The sequence below is a fragment of the Moschus berezovskii genome, chromosome 8 (genome assembly GCF_049115385.1).
Source record: "Moschus berezovskii isolate FMDL1 chromosome 8, NW_MosBer_1.0, whole genome shotgun sequence".
NCBI lineage: Eukaryota > Metazoa > Chordata > Mammalia > Artiodactyla > Moschidae > Moschus > Moschus berezovskii.
In genome coordinates, this window is record NC_142467.1 from 39063530 (window position 1) to 39086354 (window position 22825).

At 42.3% G+C, this 22825-nt stretch overlaps 1 protein-coding gene and 1 long non-coding RNA gene across 4 annotated transcripts in view; one reads left to right on the top strand and one right to left on the bottom strand.

Annotated features, from left to right (window-relative positions):
• Positions 1-22825, top strand: part of ATP10B (ATPase phospholipid transporting 10B (putative)) — a 375135-nt gene that overhangs the window by 334836 nt on the left and 17474 nt on the right. For both annotated transcript variants that reach the window (XM_055429292.2, XM_055429294.2), the window contains 6 exons: positions 1537-1858; positions 4154-4230; positions 5529-5654; positions 16046-16246; positions 17594-17674; positions 18981-19085. In XM_055429292.2, coding sequence (XP_055285267.2) covers positions 1537-1858; positions 4154-4230; positions 5529-5654; positions 16046-16246; positions 17594-17674; positions 18981-19085 — 912 coding nt within the window. The remainder of the gene's footprint in view (positions 1-1536; positions 1859-4153; positions 4231-5528; positions 5655-16045; positions 16247-17593; positions 17675-18980; positions 19086-22825) is intronic.
• LOC129558281 (uncharacterized) overlaps positions 1-22825 on the bottom strand; it is a 30301-nt gene that overhangs the window by 6516 nt on the left and 960 nt on the right. The window contains exons 2-3 of one of the 2 annotated variants that reach the window (XR_016038019.1): positions 21304-21338; positions 8078-8207 (exon numbers count right to left, since the gene is read on the bottom strand). This is a non-coding gene — a long non-coding RNA (uncharacterized LOC129558281). Of the gene's footprint in view, positions 1-8077; positions 8208-21303; positions 21339-22825 lie in introns of those variants that run through there. The other variant, XR_016038020.1, reaches the window with a different exon arrangement.

Sequence of the window (22825 nt, forward strand, 5' to 3'; positions counted from 1 at the left end):
CATGGACAATGCACCTGGTCACCCAAGAGCTCTGATGGAGATGTACAATGAGGTTAATTTTGTTTTCATGCCTGCTGACACATTTATTCTGTACATACCTGTACACTTTTTTAGACATATGTTACTGTATGCTTAATAGACTGCAATATAAACATAACTTTTATATGGCCTGGGAAACCAAAAAATTCACTTGACTCACTTTATTGCAGTAGTCTAGAACCAAACCCACAATATCTCCAAGGTATGCCTGTATATAAATTGTGCTAACCCCAGCTTCCAGCAAGGACTACTTTGCTCTCTTTCCCAGAGAAATGCTGCAGCTGTAATCACCTACTCCTGAACTACTTCCTGTGGCCCCTCTGGGTCCTATGCACGCCCTATTGCTTGCAGTGCTCAGTTTAGCATCCCCCAAAGGAAGGCTCCAGAATAATGAACTGCAGTTCTACTCACTTCAGAAGAAATTATTTCAAATAGTCTTAGAAGCTCCTAGATCAATGGTCTTCAAACTTGCCATTTCAGAACAAACTTCACAATTTTTGCCTAAATCCATACACTACCTATACTGTTATTTATTTAATAAGTTCATTTAAATAGATTGAAATTTTTTAAATTTCTTTTTAGAAGAATTTTTTAGCAATACAATAAATGAAATATTATCTCTTGCCATGGATAGAACACTGCTAAATACAAACCCTGTGGACAAAACAGTGCAATTAAAATTGGTATTCCAGCTGACTGCCACAACTTTTCTCTATCTTTATTTAAAAGTGATGTTTACATAAGTGAAAGAGGTATTAAGGATATGTTCAGATCCAAATCTGTCTTTATCTTTGATACAATCAAAAGTAATGGAGAAGAATTGATAAGAGGAAATAGCTTCTTCCCCATATTTCAAGATAACATTAGAAAAATAAGTTTCTTTAAACCAATAAGACTCATATACATGGTCAGTTTCAACCAGTGTGACCTATACATTTGTACCAATAATAAACACACAATGTATTTTTTTCAATTACAAAGCCACAAGTTGATCTGCCTCCACTACTAAATTGGATGACTTTAGACAACTTACTAAGGATTTCAGTTTCAATTTCCTCATCTCTAAGCCAAAGTCAGTAATACCCACCCTACCTACCACACAGGTATGTTCTGAGGAACAAAGAAGGGAAATGACTTGTAAGAAATGAAAAGCCCAACACCAGCCTGACACATTGTCATCATTTACCATCTCATCAGTATCATTTATAAATGATACCATCCCTGTATCAGTCCCCATCTTGCTGAGCTATCTTCACCCTCATTCCCAAGCTCGCTCTCTCTTTGGGCCATTAATGTGGTTCCAAATTATTCTTGCTCTTATGCTGTTTGAAATACTGCAGAGAAAAGTCAAAATCAGAGAGTGATTCCCAGGTCATCTCTATGGTAGTAGAGTTTTATAACTCTTTTACCAGAGGATAAAGTGAGGCTTTTAACCTATGTTTCCAGTGTTGTTTACTAACACCAAATTGATTATTCTGCTCTTTATACTCTTTATAGGAAACCTGTGACTCCATCCTCAACTTGGCACTGGAAGAGGTGAAGCAATTTCATGGACCTCTGAAGCCGGACAGCAAGCTCTCTGGGTTCCGCCTACCTCCCGCGACACCACCCCCCGCCTCAGGAGCTGCAGCTCCAGATGTTGGATTGGTCATCGATGGGAAGACGCTGAATGCCATTTTCCAGGGAAAACTGGAGGAGAAATTTCTGGAGTTGACGCGGTACTGCCGCTCTGTCCTGTGCTGCCGCTCCACCCCGCTGCAGAAGAGCATGTTGGTCAAGCTGGTGCGGGACAGGCTGAGAGTCATCACCCTCTCCATAGGTGCCTGGCATGCAGAGGCGGGGGCGGGGAGGGGTCTGGGCAAGGCCACTCTGACATGACACCTGGACCAGAGCCGGAAGGTCAGGTGTCCCAGTCAGGATGCTCAGGCTGAGGGCACTGTCAAAGTGACAATCAAGACATGACAGCCGGCAGAGGAAACAGAGGCTAAGCAGAATGGAAGAGCGAACCCAAGTTCTCTGCTAAGGAAATGTCAGGACTTGGATGGAGGCCAAAGCCACGTTCAGAGCATCCAGGTAGATCAGTATACACTCAGGCTCCCTCAATTCTGGGATGCAGACCATGTCCCCTTCAGTTCTAATACCATGCACCTCAGGTGCTTGTGGACTTGATATTCTGCTGAGTGTTGATGGCTAGTGGGGAGATTTTAAAAGTGGAGCCGGACCCACATTCATTTCTATATACAAGACTCCACATAAAGCATATCCTCAATAAATGGTGGCTTGTAGGCTGATGAAAAATTCCTTATAGGAGATTAAATTTTAGTCGTGGTTGAAGCAGAGAAATTAAAACTGTCCTTACTTCAAACCTTCCAGAAACATCCAAACCTAGATTATAAGAATCTTTATGACCTGGATTCCATTACCTCTCCAGCTACCTCCCTCCCCTCAACATTCAGCACTCTTGTGTTGCACCCGTAGGAAGCTGCTTACCATTCTCCAGGATCCTCATTCTCTCTCACCTCCTGGCCTTTGCTCAAGTCATTTCCTTTGTAAAACCTCCTCTAATCACACCAATGTTCCTTGACTGTACACTCTGCTGGCTCCACAGCACTGCTATGACTTGGTGATGAGCTGCCCAGGAGACCAGGAGTTCCTTGAATGGAGGGACAATGTCAGTCTTACTTAATTGCATCCTGTAATCAGTGCATACCAAGCACGTGGTAAACATTGCTTTCATTTAGGGACGTTCTTACAGATGGTTCAAGTTTTCTTCCTCCTACACAGATATGGAAAGAAATTTTCTTTCCTGGCATTTCAAATAAGAGACCTACTTAACATTGTTGTTGGTTTTTTGTTTTTTCACGGGGATAGGGGGTTGTTATTTTTTTATTTTTTCCCACTTGGTTTTCATGTAAAAGCAGTTCAAAACCAGGGGAAAAAAAAAAAAAAAGGAGGGGATAGGCAGAAAGAATACAGGGAGCAGAGTTTTACCAACTGCATCCTAATTTTATTCCCTAAAGTGTCCTCTTGAAAGCTTCAGACACATTTAAGGCAATAGTCCAGGATCAACTCCCTGAAGTAAAGGGCTGGCTTCAGTGCCACCGCAGCTGAAACAAAACCAGCAGGGTGAAAAATAGGAGTACATACCTCTACTTCCCCTGGCTTGCCAACAGAAGAGGTTAAAGGGTAGGTTTGTTCTGCCACGGGGAAGATGAAAACTATGCACTGCTATGCTAGCAAGGAAAAAATTGTTAGATGAGTAACAGCTAGCTACAATGACAACATTTTTAAGATTAATGAATTTCATTGCCAAACAGTTAGGAGAAAATTCTCTCCCCCAATTGAGTATCCTTTATAATATCATATATTTCCACACTATTATGAGAACCTGCTAGAAAAACAGGTGGGGCCAGGAGCGAAAAAAAGTCATTTCAGTCTACAAATTATTGCCCTCAGGCTGAGTCCAGCCCACTGCATATTTCTGTAGAGATGCTAAGAATGGATTTTGTGTTTTTACTGGTAAAATGCGTAAAAATGTATTTGTCATTCAGAAAGAACAGTTGTTCAGTATTGCACCTTGGCTCACAAAGTCTAAAATATTTATTATTTGGCCCTTTACAGAAAAAGTTTGCTTAACTTTAGTCTGAAGGATAAGGCATTGGAAAAAGCCAGGCTTGTGAAAAAGATCTCACGGTTGACAGAGCTGTGCTGTCCAAAATGGTTGCCACCTGCTATATGTGGCTATTTAACACTACACTTCAAATTAAACAGAAATTCATCAGCCACATTTCAGTGTTCATAGGAGGCTAATGGTTTTCAAATTGGACAGTAAAGAACAAGACATTTCTATCACACAAAAATCCATTTGACAATGCTGGTATGAAAGGTGGCATGTGTATGTATCTGTTGAACAATAAAAGAAAAGTAGGATTTCTTGTCCAAAGAAGAAAAGACATCTCTCAGGCTAAGTGACTCTTAGAATGGCTTTTCCAGAGGACTGTTCAAAGCAACATTAAAAGGTTTATGCGCAAATGGAGACAATCTAGAGCCACCTATATAAAACTTATTGTCTCACAGCAGTTGGACCAGGATCTCACGAATACTCTCCTTTCAGGTGATGGAGCAAATGATGTAAGCATGATTCAAGCTGCTGATATTGGGGTTGGAATATCTGGACAGGAAGGCATGCAGGTATCATTTCCTTCAACTCTTCTTGTTACTTTCTTACTCTCCTTTATCCTTATTGGTGAATTAAGGAATTCCCCCTCAGTGTTGGAGGAACTCCTAAACAGCTTTGCAGAATTATCATCTGAGAGGCAGGGGGCTTCCCTGCCTGTATATAACCTCTATCACCACATCCCTACTGGCCAGTCCTTCAGAATAGAGATTAAAGGATGCTTGGCTTTTTACAGACAGCTGACTATACCTGTATTCTAAAGCCAAATAGTACCCAGCCATTCAGGAAAAACTAAGTTTCCCCCTGATTCCATGTTTCCTCCCTGCAACCCCCACCCACATCAAGGTTGCAACACCCTTTGTGAGCAACTGGAAAACACTTTTCAATTGCCATTTTAGTTGTGATGGTTAGATGGACCTACACATTGCTTGTACCAAAATTACTCAAAATTCAGCCTGGAACAAGCATACTAACTTGAGCTTCTGTGTTCCCCATTAAGACAGACCCCACTCTGTAGTTTTGAACCATTAACAACTGTGTTCCCACCACCAGTGTAGACATTAGGTGTTACCTAAATTTGTTGGTGAGGAGGAACAAACACTGCCACTTTCTGAGTGTCTCTCATAGGCTTGCACTCTGTTTGCACTTCACATTTATTATCCCGGTTTCAGCAGTCACCACCACCCTGTGTGTTAGGGGTTGTTATTCCACTTTTTTCTGATGAGGAAACTGAGGCTGAGAGAGGTTAAACACCTTGACCAAGACTCTGACTAGGATTTATAACCAGGCATGTCCAAACCTCCTACTCTGAAAAGTAATATGAACCGGGTCTAGTTCTGAGTCATCCCAAGGGCAGAAGACACATTTTGGCTCTGTAGAAACAGCTATCCAACCAGCAGCTCCACCTGAGACCAGAGTGGAAGGCCTGCCCCAGGAGGTAGCCAAGGGTATTGAGAGGTTTGAGGATAATTTGCACAGAAGCCCCCAATCTCTGGTCAACCATCACATGCCTAGCATGGTGCTCAACACACACTGGTTCACAGTAAATGCTTGTTGGATAAGTGGAAGAGCCAGACCAGACCACTGGTCCCTTCTGACCGCCCTCCTTGGATTCTAGTGAGACCCCGATTTCCCAGAAGAGGGGTAGGGGTGTGTCAGAGTCCAAAAAGTCATCCAAGGGTGCTTTATGTGACAGAGGGTCTTTCAGGCCTTACCTACTGCAGACCTTAGAACAGAGCACCACCCTCAGGGGAGCCTCTTTGGTCCATTAGCAGCCGTGGATGGAAGCTGATATGTCTGCTCTGCCTCTCAGGCTGTCATGTCCAGCGACTTTGCCATCTCCCGCTTCAGACACCTCAAGAAGCTGCTGCTTGTACATGGCCACTGGTGTTACTCACGCCTGGCCAGGATGGTGGTATACTACTTCTACAAGAACGTGGTAAGTAGCCCGGCTGCAGCCTCCCACCCCGCCCCCAGGAAGACAAAGCATCTCAGCATAAGGTAATGAGTCAGGCTGACCTGGATTTTGAATCCTGCAACTGTCCCTTAGCAACTCAGTGACCTTGTACTTAGGAAGTCGTTCAGTCATGTTCGACTCTTTGCAGCCCCATGGACTGAGGCCTAACCAGTCTCCTCCATCCATGGGATTTTCCAGGCAAGAGTACTGGAGTGGGTTGCTGTTTCCTTCTCCCGGAGATCTTCCCGACCCAGGGATTGAACCCAGGACTCCCGCATTCCAGGCAGACACTTTACCATCTGAGCCACCAGGGAAACTTGGGCAAGACAATTCAGTTCTCTGGGCCTCAATTTCTTCTTTGATAAAATGGGGCTAGTACTATTCGGAGAAGGCAATGGCAAGCCACTCCAGTACTCTTGCCTAGAAAATCCCATGGAGGAGGATCCTGGTAGGCTGCAGTCCATGGGGTCGCTACAAGTCAGACATGACTGAGCGACTTCACTTTCACTTTCCACTTTCACACATTGGAGAAGGAAATGGCAACCCACTCCAGTGTTCTTGCCTGGAGAATTCCAGGGACGGGGGAGCCTGGTGGGCTTCCGTCTATGGGGTCACACAGAGTCGGACACGACTGAAGTGACTTAGCAGCAGTAGCAGCAGCAGTACTATTCAGTGAGGTTATTGCGAAGACTAACAATGCTGTCTGGAAAGCACGTGGCACATAGGCAGTACTGTGAGTAGTTCCAAGCATGGACTCTGGAGTCAGATCAGATTTGATTCAAATAGAGGTTCCTGTATTCAGTAATGGCTTCATACCTTCGTTTCCCCATCTGAAAAATGGGGATGGTGATGGTAGCTTTCTCATACGCTTGCTATGAAGATGAAATGACAGCTTGTGTAGAAAGTGATTGGCATGTAGTGATCACCCTCTAAATTTAGCCATTCTTTTTTATCATTGGTACTTGCTGTTGTAACTCTCAGAGGGACTCCATAATTGAGCTTCGTTTTCTGACTGAAAGGAGGAAGGATTTGAAGATCAGCTAGTGCATCTTGTAGCTTAGGTTTCCTCCCCAGATAGAGACAGACCATGCAAGAGCCCCATTCTGCCTCTTGGGAGAGTGAAGAGAAAGGTTTAGGACTGGAATCCTGGACTTCCACCCAAGACCCTACATATCACTTTAGCATTGCCAGCCTTCCCAGCCAGGACTTGTAATTTCCTTAGTGGTACAGTGATTAAAACTCTGCACTTCCAATGCAGAGGACATGGGTTCAATCCCTGATCAAGGAACTGAGATCCCACATACTAAGCAGTACAGCCAAAAATAATTTTTTTTTTGAACTATCTTTTTGCAAAAATACTTAGAGTGATCATCTGGGTTTTAGTCTGGCCTGACTCTAATATGCTGTGTGAACTTGAAAGAGTTACTTAACTTCTCTGAGCCTTGATTCCCTCATCAATAACATGGGGAGACTAGGACTCTCTCTGTCCTCAGCATTATCAAGAGGCTTTATCATCAGAGCTCTGGGTAGCATGTAGCACTATATAAATAGTCATTGTGAGCTATTATTGTTTCTCTAAAAAATGTGTATCTCTGTCTTATTGATAAGGGCCCAAAGCAGGCACACACCAACTGAGGTGTTAAAACTGTCAGAGGTTGTTGTTTGCAAAGCACTTGATTAACAGTGGGCACAGGAAGAAGCTAGAGCACTGCCTTACTAAGTGAGGGAACAGGGCCTGCATTTCCCATTATCCAGTACCGGGACCTTTAAATAATTCCCAGGAGACTCCAAATAGAATCCTGTTTGCATAAGGAAAAGGGGAGGATTAAGACCAGAATGATGGAAGGGAAACATATCAGGCCAATAGAAATTACAAAACGGCATATATCTGTTCTCCCAGGCCTGCTTTCAGGCACCATCATAGCTACCCTGACTTGGGAATAAGCATTTCTGTGCAGAGTTCAATGTATATGTAAATAAGCAGCATGACAACTAATAATGTAAATTTGAGAAACTGGATGGCACCATGATTTCAACAAGTCTATGCAAACAAGTCTCTATCTGACTTGAAAGACTGCTTATTTAGAATTTAAAATGCCCCCATTTAATGTTTTTTTTCCTCGTCTCCAAAAGAATCATTCTTTTGAATAAGCACAACTTCTCTGCATTAAATTTGTGAAATAGAAAAGGAAACGTTTCCAGCCAGCCATGCTTTCAAAGCTTAAATGATATTTATTTCCAGCCCGATGCCGTGCTTGAAATTTCAATACCGATGCTGTATTATCTCCCCTTTGCAATTAGAGGGTGGAGAACTATGACTTCCACATCCGAAACCAATTTCAGAGGGGATTAAAACCCTGCCTGCTCTGAAATGTGAACAATGAATTAATTATGCACTGTAGCTTCTTGGGAGGAAAAGCAGGCACCCAATCTCAGCCATGCCATCTGCCATCACGGAGTTCAGCGCTCTCCACTTGGGGTGTAGAGACTTCAGCCAGGCAGAGCAAGTAGAATTAAGCAAGGTCCTAACATGACCTGTGGGGGAAGGAAACACACTTTCGTGTTCAAACTCCAGGTTGGGTGTTAGGACAATAGAACTATCAAGATGTAATTCGTTTATTCAGATAATTATTGAACAGCTGCTGTGTCGGGAACAGTATCAGGCATTGGATGTGGAGCAGACATCTAGACAGACATGTTCCCTGCTTTCATGAGGTATATGGTCTAAATCGGGGCTTAGCAAACTTTTTCTTCAAATGATCTAATCATCAATATTTTCTGCTTTGTGCAAGTACAGCCTCTGTCACTGTTGCACTGACAGCTCCACTCTAGCTGCTATAGACAATATGCAAATGAACCACTCTGACTGTGTCCCAGTAAAACTTTATTTATGGCTGGACTTGACGTGCAGAATGTAGTTTGTCACCTCCTGGTTTCAATAAATCTCAAAATGTGGTTTTTGGATCAGCAGCATTAGCATCATATTGATGCTTGTTAGAAATGGGATCCCTGGGCTGCACTCCAGGCCCACTACCTTGGAATCTGCATTGTCAGAAAGATCCCTGGGTGATCCACATGAACCTTAAAGCTTGACAAGCACTGGGACAGGGGAAAAGAAATGAAAACTTTTAAATCATTTTCTTGGTATATCTCCCCTAGAGGAAGATCAGGGTGCCGTGAACATATTGCCAGAAGATTTTAACTTAATCAATCCAGAAGAAAATAGCATTTAAGCTATTGCCTGAAAGATAAGATTCAACTATTACTCCATTCTCCAACCAAAGGAGGAGACGTTTGACAACCTGAGTCCTTACAGGAAATATTTCAGGAAGTTTACTCATCATTTTATAACATATGTTATATCTAATTCCAAAACCAAGTGTAAGTGACTTTCAGTAAAAAACACAAGGCAGTTAGGAAGTTATAAAGGAAGTGTAAGAGTGTAGATCAGGAACCATAAAGGGAGGAGTTTGGCCACACCTGTAACCTGGGATAAGATGCCGAGTATTTTTTTAAACACACGTTCAAATTGTTTATTACATTCAACAGACATGAACTACTCTGTGAGATTGCTTATATAAGTTTCTAAAGCTGACTTCCAATTTTTTATCATGGACCAGTAACAGACATCCCTGGATCAACACCGGTCCGTGAACAACACGGCAGTAGCGCTGATGTACTGTGCAGATGTGCACACGTGCTCAGTCGTGTTGTAGCCCTCCAGGCTCTTCTGTCCATGGGATTTCCCATGCAAGAATACTGGAGTGGGTTGCCATTTCCTACTACAAGGGATCTTCCTGACCCAGGGATCAAATCCATGTCTCCTGCATTGGCGGTGGATGCTTTACCACTGAGTCACATGGCTGTACTGTACATATGTCTCTAATTGAAAATCCCTGGTGGAGCAGTAAAATGATATGGTGGTAAAAGTCCAAGACCAAAGGTCAGAGATCTTGTACTTTTTTTAATTTTTAGACTTAATGCAGCTTTTTTATATTAGATTATTTCTTTTTAATTTTTATTTTATAGTTGATTTATGTTTATAATTTTAAATTATGTTTATAAATGTAAATTTATGTCATGTTAGTTTCTGTTGTACAACAGTGATTCAGACATATACATATATCCTGTCCACTCCTTCCCAAATTTTCTCGTATATATTAATGACTATTGAGCAGAGTTCCCTGTGCTATACAATAGGTCCTTGTTGATTATGAATTTTATAGAGTGTACATGTTAATCCCAAACTCCCCCCACCTTTCCCCTTTGATAACCTTTCGTTTTCAAATCCATAGGTCTATTTCTCTTTTGTAAATGAGTTCATTTGTATCACTTTTTTAGGTCCCACATATAAGTGATACCATATGATGTTTCTCTCTCTGACTTAGTATGATTATCTCTAGGTCCATGTTGCTGCAAACGGCATTATATCATTGTTTTTATGGCTGAGGAAACATTCCATTGTGTATGTATATACCTCATCTATATCCATTCATCTGTTGATATACATTTAGGTTGCTTCCATGTCTTGGCTATTGTAAATTGTGCTACAATGAATATTGAGTGCATGTATCTTTTCAAGTTATTTTCTCTGGATGTATACCCAGGAGTTGGATTGCTGGATCATACAGTAAGCTCTATTTTTATTCTTTTAAGGAACCTCCATACTGTTCCCCATAACAATTGTACTGATTTACATTCTCACCAACAGTATTGGAGGTTCCCTTTTCTCCACACCCTCTCCCGTGTTTACTGTTTGTAGACTTTTTGATGATGGCCATTCTGACTGCTATGAAAGTGAAAGTGAAGTCGCTCAGTCACTGCTGTTCAGTTCAGTTCAGTTGCTCAGTCATGTCCGCCTCTTTGCGACCCCGTGAATCACAGCACGCCAGGCCTCCCTGTCCATCACCAACTCCCGGAGTTCACTCAAACTCATGTCCATCGAGTCGGTGATGCCATCCAGCCATCTCATTCTCTGTCGTCACCTTCTCCTCCCACCCCTAATCCTTCCCAGCATCAGAGTCTTTTCCAATGAGTCAACTCGTCGCATGAGGTGGCCAAAGTACTGGAGTTTCAGCTTCACCATCAGTCCTTCCAATGAACACCCAGGATTGATCTCCTCTAGAATGGACTGGTTGGATTTCCTTGCAGTACAAGGGACTCTCAAGAGTCTTCTCCAACACCACAGTTCAAAAGCATCAATTCTTCGGCAATCAGCTTTTTTCACAGTCCAACTCTCACATCCATACATGACCACGGGAAAAACCATAGCCTTGACTAGACGGACCTTGGTTGGCAAAGTAATGTCTCTGCTCTTTAATATACTATCTAGATTGGTCATAACTTTCCTTCCAAGGAGTAAGCGTCTTTTAATTTTACCTTTTATAGTTTTGACGTGCATTTCTCTAATAACTAGTGATGTTGAGCATATTTTCCTGTGCTTTTTGACCATCTGTATGTCTTCTTTGGAGAAATGTCTATTTATATCTGCCAGTTTTTTGACTGGGTGGGTTTTTTTTTAATACATATATTGAGTTTCATGTATTTGTATGTTTTGGAGATTAATCCCCTGTTGGCTGCTTCATTTGCAATATTTTCTTTCAGTTCATAGGTTGTCTTTTTGTTTTATGGTTTACTTTACTATGCAAAAGCCTATAAGTTTGATTAGGTCCCAGTTGTTTGGTTTTGCTTTTATTTCTAGTGCCTTGACCTAAGAAAACATTAATATGATTTATGTCAGAAAATGCTTTGCCTATGTTCTCTTCTAGGAGTTTTATGATGTCATGTTTTATATTTAAGTCTTTAAACCATTTTGAGTTTGTTTTTGTATATGGTATTAGAGAATGTTCTGGTTTCATCCTTTTACATGTAATTGTCCAGTTTTCCCAGCACCACTTATTAGAGAGACTGTCTTCTCTCCATTGTATACTCGCATTTTTTGGTCATAGGTTGACCATAGGTGTGTGAGTTACATTGAGGTATGTTCCTTCTATGCCCACTTCCTGGAGAATTTTTATCATAAATGGGTGTTGAATTTTGTCAAAAGTTTTTCTGCATCTATTGAGATGATCGTATGGTTTTTATTCTTCAATTTGTTAATGTGCTATAATGCACTGATTTGCACATCTTAAAAAATCCTTGCATCCCTGGAATAAATCCCAATTGATCATGGCACATGATCCTTTTAATGTGTTGTTGGATTTGGTTTGCAAGTCTTTTGTTGAGGATTTTTGCATCTTTAGGGCTTCCCTGGTGGCTCAGAGGTTAAAGCTTCTGCCTGCAATGTGGGAGACCTGGGTATGAGCCCTGGGTCGGGAAGATCCCCTGGAGAAGGAAATGGCAACCCACTCCAGTATTGCTACCTGGAGAATCCCATGGACGGAGAAGCCTGGTGGGCTACAGTCCACCAGGTCGCAAAGAGTCAGACACAACTGAGTGACTAGTGACTTAACTTTTGCATCTGTGTTCAGCAGTGACATTGGCCCGTAATTTGTGTGGGTGGTATCTTTGTCTGATTTTGGTATCAGAGTGATGATGGTCTCATAGAATGAGTTTGGGAGTGTTCCAATTATAGGTTCAGAAGGATAGGTGTTAGCTCTTCTCTAAATGTTTGATAGGATTCGCCTGTGAAGCCATCTTGGGAGACTGTAACTTTCTAAGAATTTGTCCATTTTATTGGCATACAGTTGCTTGTAGTAGTCTTCTATGATCCTTTGTGTTTCTGTGGTGTCTGTGGTAACATGTGTCCTTTTTCATTTCTAATTTTATTGATTTGAGCCCTCCCTTTTTCTTGAGACTTTGGCTAAAGGTTTATCAATTTTTTTATCTTTTCAAAGAATAAGCTTTTAGTTTCATTGATCTTTTTTATTGTTTTCATCTCTATTTCATTACTTCTGCTCTAAGATTTCTTTCCTTCTACTGTATCCTTGGGTTTTGTTTGTTCTTCTTTCTCTAGTTGCTTTAGACATAAAGTTAGGTTGTTTCTTCGTGATTTTTCTTGTTTCCTGAGGTAAAATTGCATGTGTATGTTTGTGCTCAGTCGTGTCCAGCTCTTTGGGACCCCACCGACTCCAGAGGCCCACCAGGCTCCTCTGTCCATGGGATTTCCCAAGCAAGAATACTGGAGAGGAAATGAATACATTTCCTACTCCCAGGAATCTTACCAACCCAGGGATTGAACCCGAGTCTCCTACATTGGTAGGCAGATTCTTTACCACCGCCAGATTGGAAGCCCAAGATAAGATTGTGTTGCTATAAACTTCCCTCTTAGAACTGCTTTTGCTACATCCCATAGGATTTGGATCGTCATGTTTTGTCATTTGTCTCTATGTATTGATTTCCTCTTTGATTTCTTCAGTGATTATTGGTTGTTTAGCAGCATATTGTTTAGCCTGAACATCTAGATCTGGACTCCAGCTTCATTTCTTACTAGTTTATAACCCTAGCCCCATGACTTAACTTGACCTCTCTGAAGCTCAGTTTCCTCAATTGTAAAGTGAGGATAGCAGTGACTGCCTAAGGCTTGTAAGTGAACTGAATGGGCCACTACAGAGCCTGGCACCTAGGAAGTGCTTTAGGAGTCTCTGTTGTTATTGCTGCCATTGATATTCTTAGCCTCGTCTGTCGATGGGTCACTTCCAACCCCAGCATCCTAAGATTCTACAACCTCAAGTCACAATTCCAGCCCCAACTGGCCGAGGGACTTTAGTGTAGTCAGTCACCCCATCTGAGCCATTTAAGCCACCTGTGTGTACATGGAGCTAAGCGTGAGTGTCTTTCTCAGTCAGCTGGAGAGGGAGAAGCAAGGTAAGGTGCTCAAAGGGCAAAAAAACAAAAACCAACGCCTCACATGATTGCTAAACACTAGTATCAAGGAGACTTTACCACTTTGGTTCTTCTTAAAGCCACCCTGTCAAGGGCATAAATGATGTTGTTTTGGGGACTCAGAGTCTGCCCAGGAAACAGATTGAGCCCTTTCCTTCCCAAATCTCCTTCTCTGAGAAATAATTTTATCAAAAACTCATAGCAGAAAAGCCCTTTCAGCATCACGGGACTAGACTGGGAAGAGGTGACCTGAAGCCCCGGAGCAGCAATGGAGGGGACCCCAGCCCTCAGACAGAGAAATGCAAGGTCCAGGGTGTCTAAGAGCACCAGGGTCTCTTTCAGACTCCCCACTAGTTATCTGGACAGAAAAACCAAGAATGGAGCTTCTTGGATGGAAGAATCTGGGTCAGCATTGTTATTGCATTATCCAAAGATGGGACTAAGAGGGCTTGGAGTGGTTGAGGAAGAAGCTTTGAAAACTCAGGGGCTAGTTGTGCCACTTCCTAGCTCTGAACATAGGCAAGGGATAAGTGAGTATCTCAGAGCCTCAAATTCCTCATCTATAGGTAATGTTCAATATTATTTAATAATACATTGGGCTTCCCTGGTGGCTCAGAGGTTGAAGCGTCTGCCTCCAACGCGGGAGACCCAGGTTCGATCCCTGGGTCAGGATGATCCCCTGGAGAAGGAAATGGTAACCCACTCCAGTATTCTTGCCTGGAGAATCCCATGGACGGAGAAGCCTCATAGGCTACAGTCCATGGGGTCGCAAAGAGTCGGACACGACTGAGTGACTGAACGGAACGGAAATATAGTACTATTATATTATTAGCAATAACATTATCTTGCTAGGTTGCTGGGACAAATTACGTATATTGCGTATCTACTAATGTGCTGTGTGCGTGCTCAGTCATATCTAACTCTTTATGACCCCATGGACAGTACCTTGCCAGGCTCCTCTGTCCATGGAATTTTCCAGGCAAGAATACTGGAATGAGTTGCCATTTCCTTCTCCAGGGAATCTTCCCAACCCAGGGGTTGAACTCCTGTCTCTTTCATCTCCTGCATTGGCAGATGGACCCTTTACCACTGCACCACCTAACGTGCTGTATACTAATATACTGTTACCATATAACCATCACAAATAGAAGCTCAAATAACAATTGTAGTAATAATATGAATGTAAATATTACTAGTCATAGTATAATAATAAACAGAGAGCCTCCTAAAAATAATGCTGGCCCAGTAGTTAGGGGATGAGAATACTAGCTTGAACACAAACCTGCTGAGTGATTCCTTACATTAAAAACCCTTGAGTGAAGTAAGCCAGAAAGAAAAACACCAATACAGTATACTAACGCATCTATATGGAATTTAGAAAGATGCAAATGATAACCCTGTATACGAGACAGCAAAAGAGACACAGATATATAGAACAGTCTTTGGGACTCTGTGGGAGAGGGTGAGGGTGGGATGATTTGGGAGAATGGCATTGAAACACATATGTTGTCATATGTGAGACGAATCACTAGTTCAGGGTCGATGCATGTTATAGGATGCTCGGGGCTGGTGTGCGGGGATGACCCAGAGGGAGGATAAAGGGAGGAGGGAGGTGGGAGGGGGGTTCAGGAGGGGGAACTTATGTAAACCCGGGGCGAATTCATGTCAATATATGGCAAAACCAACCAATATAATATTGTAAAATAATTTGCCTCCAATAAAAAATAAATTAGTTACTTAAAAAAATAAATAAATAAAACCTGCCTAAGGACTAGTCCTAGTTCCTGTATAATGCAAAAAAAAAAAAAAAAACCCTTTACCCCTCTGTGCCTCAGTCACATGGAGTTGAGTTCTAGTTCTAACGCCAGGACCAGCTCTTATTGTGACCTTGGTCAAGTCACCAAGCCACATCAGAATGTTAGACAATAATTGTGACCCAGCCCTTCTCCAGTGAGGAGGTCTTGAGTAGAAAGATCTTTAGAAAGCATAAAGCAATACTTCAGCATAAGATTTTATTCTTCATCCTCTGAGTTGTGTGACCATTAGGAAAGGGTTTTGAGGTCAACCGCCTCATGAAGTCCTCCTCCCACCAGCCATCCTGCCCACAGTCAAGTCTTTCCTCTTACTGCACTACTAATCATAACTACTTACTGCCTTTTGGTTTCACGGGCCATGGTCTATATACTACTATTCCCATATGAAAGGTGGCAAGATGATGTTCAGAAAGGTTAAAAAATTTGGCCTAGGTCACACAGCTAGTACATGACAGAACTGAGAATTCAAAGCCAGTCCTCCGTACCTCCAAAAACCACCATAGTATACTTTACAAGTTGATAGAATTCCCTTCAGGTCCTAAAGAAGGTTAGTAATAATAGTAATAGCAGAATCTAAGGATGAGAATTACCTCTAATCTTTAGACAACCCTGCATGTAACAAGTGAGAGAACTGAAGCTCCAAGTCCGAGCAGTTATTTGTCAGAGCTCCTAAGCAGCATCTGGTGATGGCTGCCCTCGGGTCCTCACTTACAAGGCCATGCTCTCTGCCCACAGTGCTATGTCAACTTGCTCTTCTGGTACCAGTTCTTCTGCGGTTTCTCTGGCTCCACCATGATTGACTACTGGCAGCTGATCTTCTTCAACCTCTTCTTCACTTCCTTGCCTCCTCTTGTCTTCGGAGTCCTCGATAAAGACATCTCTATGGAAACACTCCTGGCATTACCCGAACTGTACAAGAGCGGCCAGAACTCTGAGGTAAGTGGATCGGGCAGGCAGGGGGACTGGGAGGTGACCTTCAGCTCCTCCCTGGAGGTGTCAGAGGAGTGCTAGGCCGGAAATCCTGTGTTCTGGTCACCACTCTGCCACTTACCTCCCATGTGACCCAGGGAGTCTGCTCCTTGTTCCTGGCCTGTTTCTCATTTGCTGTTGAAGGTGATGGATCAGACCAGTGGATATTTTTCTTTTTAGTTATTTCGTAATTATATCACACATTAATATGGGCCTATGCTAGTTAAAGGGGAAGAGGGCTTACAGAAAGACTGAATCACTTTTACCTGATCTTTGCAGGCCTTCAACAGAAGCCCCAAGGCTTGGTTTGAGAATCCCTGGGGCTAAAAGCCATCAGAATAGTTTCTTAGAAGGCACAGAGGCCACACTGATGCCCTAAATGATTTGGAAAGGTCCTAAAGCAGGCAGTCTGACCAGCACAGACAGGCTGGGAACCTGGATGCAGGAGGCAGAGAGGGAACCTGATGGCCTCAAAGGAGGCGCTCTGGGAAAAAGGATGTCGCTATGCACGAGGGTAGCTCTATACCTCAGATAAGGAGGGCAAAGCCAGATGTGGTGCTTGAGAGCTGGTGAAACTTTGTGGACAACCAGCAAAGAACCAAGCCCCATATTCACCCAAAGACAGGTGGAGAACAACTTAGCAACCCCAGCACTCCAGGTGAGGGAGATGTGGAGATGACACACGACATCCTGGGCCCTTCTCATTGTCCCCTTCCCGTAGGTGAGCTAGCTGCATAATGTATTCCTTGAGTATCTAACAGTAAAAGAAGTTAATGTAGCAGAAACATACACTGTAAATGGTTTCACTGCTCCCAGGGAAGGAAGCACAAAATGAGAAAGCTCATCTCCGAAGCCATTGAGCTGTTCTCTTGGGAACTTGTGATCCTGGGCTATGATTGAGAGCTCCTTTTCAGATGCTATTCAGAATCTCTAAACTTACCAAGTTTGTATTAGCACTAGTATTAACGATCATTAACAGCCGAGCCCTTTCTAGGTACCAAAGCACAGTTGTATTTAGACCTCTTGAAACTCAAGGAAATCTAGCCAGTGTTGTTTTTATCTACTTCCTATGGAAGAAGAAACAATTCCCAAAGCAGTTTAGTGACTTTCAGTAAGGTCACACAGGCCTGGAACTTGACTTGAGGTCCTGTCACTCCCGGGTCTGTGCTCTCGATCATTCCATTGTATTGCCTCTTGGGTAAGAAACATTTTAAGTGCCATGTTGTCTGGCCCAGCCACGCACAAGAAAGTTGCTTACAAGGAACAGAGGCTTCCTCGGATGGTGATAACTGGCGATGTGTTCTTTCCTGGCAGTGCTATAACCTGCTGACTTTCTGGATCTCCATGGCGGATGCGTTCTACCAGAGCCTCGTCTGTTTCTTTATCCCCTACCTGGTAAGTTGTATGGTCCCATTCTAACCATACAAACAGCAGAGTAGAACTGGTCCCGTTGATATGAAATCCCAGACAAATAATATCTGTCTGGACACTTCAGAGCAGAGGCTCCAAATAGGAGGCCCGCAGACTCCACCCTACCCAGCATATTCAGAAAGTCAGAATACTTTACCAAAACATCTTAAATTCTGCCAGCTTCAGAAAAACTAAAAGCGGTTATTACAATGGGTCATGGCAAAGTCCAGAGCTGACTCACCGCCCTGCTTAGATAGGGCCCCGATCTCTAGTCTGTCATGGTCCCCACCTTGCCCTTTTGTGTCAGGCCTGGCCATCTTCACTCACTCATTTACTGCTTCTTACTTGAACACTGAAGGTATTTGAGTTTACACCTCTTGATTTGTATTTATGTTTGTGCTTCCAAGTTCTGATAATAAGAGTTACTACCTTATCTGAAATAAAACGAGAATACAGAGAACACAGGACACCAGCCCCATCTCAATTCAGTTCCCCAGTTTAAAGAGTGAGAATGCATGTAGCATAGGATATCTGTATTCTTCCCAGACAAGGAGCTCAGATGTGGAGTAATTTGTGCCAGGAAAACAGTGGTATCTGCCTAGTCTCTGGATCACATTCTTTTGCAAACAGCAACATGATGGGTGATGAGGAGGCAAGCATTTTGTGCTTTCTCAGAATTTCCTGGTTTACAATACCCTCCCTAGGCAGGCCTCTTTGGCCCTTACTATGTGATCAACAGACTTACCATTTAGGACTATTCCATCTAGGATGATTTGGACTTTTCACCCTCAGTTCTGGCCTCTGCCTGATCTGCCTTTTCTCTCTCCTTTGAAGAGAACAATTCCTTCCTACAGTCTCAGCTGATTTCTCATCTCTACTCCCAAAGTGCCTTGTACTTGCTTCCATTTTAGCACTTACACCCTTAAACTGTACTGCATTTGTCCTGCCTAGTAGACTCTAAACTCCTTGAAAGTGGACACAGGAGTATCTTTAGCAGTTGGCATTGTGCCTGGTCGGTACTCAATTTTTTGTTTACTCATTCTGCAAAGCTCTGGGATACCCTTCATGGCTTCCTTTGCAAATGCGTTTTGAAGAGTTTAGTCCTATCAACTCACTCCTCCTCCCGTCTGTCCCTGCAGTCAGTTCCACATGACGGTAGCTGGACAGCTTCTCCCCATTCCTTCCCCTCCCTTGACACCTGCCTTCACTGATGCTTTACAATCACTTGTCCAAACCAAGGCCTTCAGTCCATGAGCACAGCTGACAGCGCCTGTTTGTTCCTACTCTGCAGACCTACAAGGACTCTGATATCGATGTTTTTACCTTTGGGACACCCATCAACACCATCTCCCTTGCCACAATCCTCTTGCACCAGGCAATGGAAATGAAGACCTGGGTAAGTGCCCCCAAGCCCTCTGGGCCTAAAAATTGTGCTCCTCTCCACCGACTGCATTCAGATTTGAGCTGATTTTCTCTGTATCATTGATCCACTGAATACACACATGCTGAACTCGCATCTATGGTCCACTTTGATAGCGATAAAGAAGTTGAGAAGATAAAATTGCTGGCCTCAACTTGCTCACCATCTAGTCAGGATGAAAAAACTAAGACATATAATACAATGAGGCAATGTATTGCCAAAACAGGTACTTTCGATTTCAAAATTCACAGATGTTGAGAGACAAGGAAAACATTTGACTGACCATACTTGAGGCAATGTTAGGGAGGTATGCTGTCCATTTAATTTGGGGGTAAAAGATTAGAAGACTGTCTCCACGTAAGCATATCTTGAGTATGTCCAAATATCACTTTTTAGTAGTCCAAAATGGTAACGCTAGCTTTCTTATTAAATTCAACTAGTCAATGATAATTATAAAAAACATAGAGCTTAAAATTACATGCCAGGTACACACCTGTATGATTTTAATGTACTTTCTTAACTTCCCAAAACCCTTTAGATAGGATTTTTTGTTTGTTTTATTGAGATCTGATTGACACTGATTCACACAGAGCACTGTATAAGTTGTATAACATAATGACCTGACATACACAGTTGATCCTTGAACAATTCAGGGTTGAGGAGCACCAACCCTCCACACTGGGGAAAAGCCACGTGTAACTTTACAGCTGTCCCTCCATATCTGAAGTTCCATATCCGCAGATTCGAGCAACAGTGTATCATGCAGTGCTGTAGTATGTATTCAGTGGGAAAAAAATCTGTGTATAAGTGAACTTATGCTGTTCAAGCCTGTGTTGTTCAAGAGTCAACTGTATTGCAAAGTGATGGATGTTTACTAAGCTTATTTGTGGAAACCATTTTGCAACATATGCATGTGTTAGGTATTTTTTTTAATTCCCATTTTACAGATACAAAAATGAGTATAAAGAGGTTAAACTTTCCCCAAGCAGTGCAAAACAGAAGCAAGCCTAAACCCTAGCTGGCTGACTCTTGACCTTTTAACCTCTGTGCCAATAGTGTGACGAGGTAAGATTGATGGGTGCAGGGAGACCACTTTACGGAAAGAACCATTTCAGCTTGGCAAAGACCAACTCTCTCTGAGAGCATTTGTATTAAATGTTTAGAAACTTCCCTAAGTAGGCTCAGGGTATTCCCAACCTTCTACAATGGAACTCCCTCCCTTCCCCCTACTGCCACAAGCTAGACTAAGCAGTGACTGATAACAGCCACCCAAGGGGGCTTCCAGATCACAGGGTTCCCATCTGGAAAACCCCTTAGTTCCCATTCATGCCATGACAGATAGAACAAAGTGATAAAAACAAAAAGGCCTAGTCAAGCTAAATAAATTTCTTTCAGAACCACCAGAGAAACCACTTAGTTTTATCAGATACTGTGAAGAAGGCAGTCATAATTTTCATACTAGGAACTGAACCAAGCTAAGGAAATATTTAGAACTCTTGAAAATGCAAAAAGTGTGTCACTGAAACTAAAAATGCAATTTGTGGAATCCACTCTAGAATGGACACTGGCTAAGAGTAAACTACCAAAATTGGAAAATATTGTGTACTCATGCAGAATGCCACATAAATATGAAAATGTAATCAAGAGCAATGATATTTGGAATACATGACTCCAACAGCCACATAATAGAAGTCATAGAAGAACAAGGAAAGAATGGTTAGAGAAGTACCAAAGAAGTCATCATTGAGAATGGCAATCAAAATAAATCTGGATATGGTGCCTGGTAGTAAAACTGTCCAGTATAAAAGGAACAGTCTTAAAATCTGCCAGAGACTAGGGACAAATTACCTGAAAATTAACAGCAATTAAACAATAGAAACCAAAAAATAGTGGAGCAATTATCTTCAAAGACTTAAGGCCAAATAGCGAACAGTTACACTATTTGTACACTATCACTACACTTAAGTGATAGTTCACTTAAGACTGATAAATAAAAAGATTCTCAAGGGACGTACACCCAGTGGAGAAACCCAACCAGTGGAGAAACACTGATTTTAATTCTCTAAGAAGGTCACGAAAATCTCCTAGGTCATTACTATATTCATTCAGTCAAGAGAAAATGATTTATTTTTATCAAACAGAAGAATCAAAGGCAAATAACACAGCTGTATGTTTGCTTTCTCCCCCTTCTTACCTGTATATAACATGTTTCTGTCCCTTCTTAGCAGCCTGTGGTAAAAAAAAAAAATGAATGACATTTTTAGATAAACTCTATAAGATCTATATGATCTATGCAGGTCAGGAAGCAACAGTTAGAACTGGACATGGAACAACAGACTGGTTCCAAATAGGAAAAGGTGTACGTCAAGGTTGTATATTGTCACCTTGCTTATTTAACTTATATGCAGAGTACATCATGAGGAACGCTGGGCTGGAAGAAGCACAAGCTGGAGTCAAGATTGCTGGGAGAAATATCAATAACCTCAGATATGCAGATGACACTACCCTTATGGCAGAAAGTGAAGAGGAACTCAAAAGCCTCTTGATGAAAGTGAAAGAGGAGAGTGAAAAGGTTGGTTTGAAGCTCAGCATTCAGAAAACAAAGATCATGGCATCTGGTCCCATCACTTCATGGGAAATAGATGGAAAAACAGTGGAAACAGTGTCAGACTTTGTTTTTTTGGGCTCCAAAATCACTGCAGATGCTGATTGCAGCCATGAAATTAAAAGACGCTTGCTCCTTGGAAGGAAAGTTATGACCAACCTTGATAGTATATTAAAAAGCAGAGACATTACTTTGCCAACCAAGGTCCGTCTAGTCAAGGCAATGGTTTTTCCCGTGGTCATGTATGGTTGTGAGAGTTGGACTGTGAAGAAGGCTGATCGCCGAAGAATCGATGCTTTTGAACTGTGGTGTTGGAGAAGACTCTTGAGAGTCCCTTATACTGCAAGGAGATCCAACCAGTCCATTCTAAAGGAGATCAATCCTGGATGTTCATTGGAGGGACTGATGCTAAAGCTGAAACTGCAATACTTTGGCCACCTCATGCGACGAGTTGACTCACTGGAAAAGACTCTGATGCTGGGAAAGGTTGGGGGCGGGAGGAGAAGGGGACGACGGAGAATGAGATGGCTGGATGGCATCACCGACTCTGTGGACATGAGTTTGAGTGTACTCCGGGAGTTGGTGATGGACAGGGAGGCCTGGCGTGCTGTGATTCATGGGGTCGCGGAGAGTCGGACACGACTGAGCGACTGAACTGAACTGAACTGAACTGATAAGATCTACCACGTATAGACCCTCACTAAAGGAAGAAAGAAATATGCAAGAACCTGAAAGAAAATAAAAGCTAAAACTGCAAGAAACAACATAATGATAAGGAAAGGCTATTCAGTAGGTAACTTACGCTGAAGTCTTCATTGTATGAATAGGATGAGAAATACACAACCATAAGTTGTTCCATAAATGTCTAATTTATTTAGCACCTCCTAAATCTTAAAGTATCTTAATACTTACAATTATTAAAAACTTAAGATTAAACATAAAGGAGAGGAAAGAAATTAGAGGAATATAGGAAACTATCAATTCCCCAGGCTGTAGGGAAGAGGAAAAGGTAAGAACAAAGAAAGTGATGGCCAGAAGTATCAGAAAGGACTTTTTCATCCCATGAATGTGAAGAGAAATGGGAAAAATTACAATCCTAGAATGATGTTTT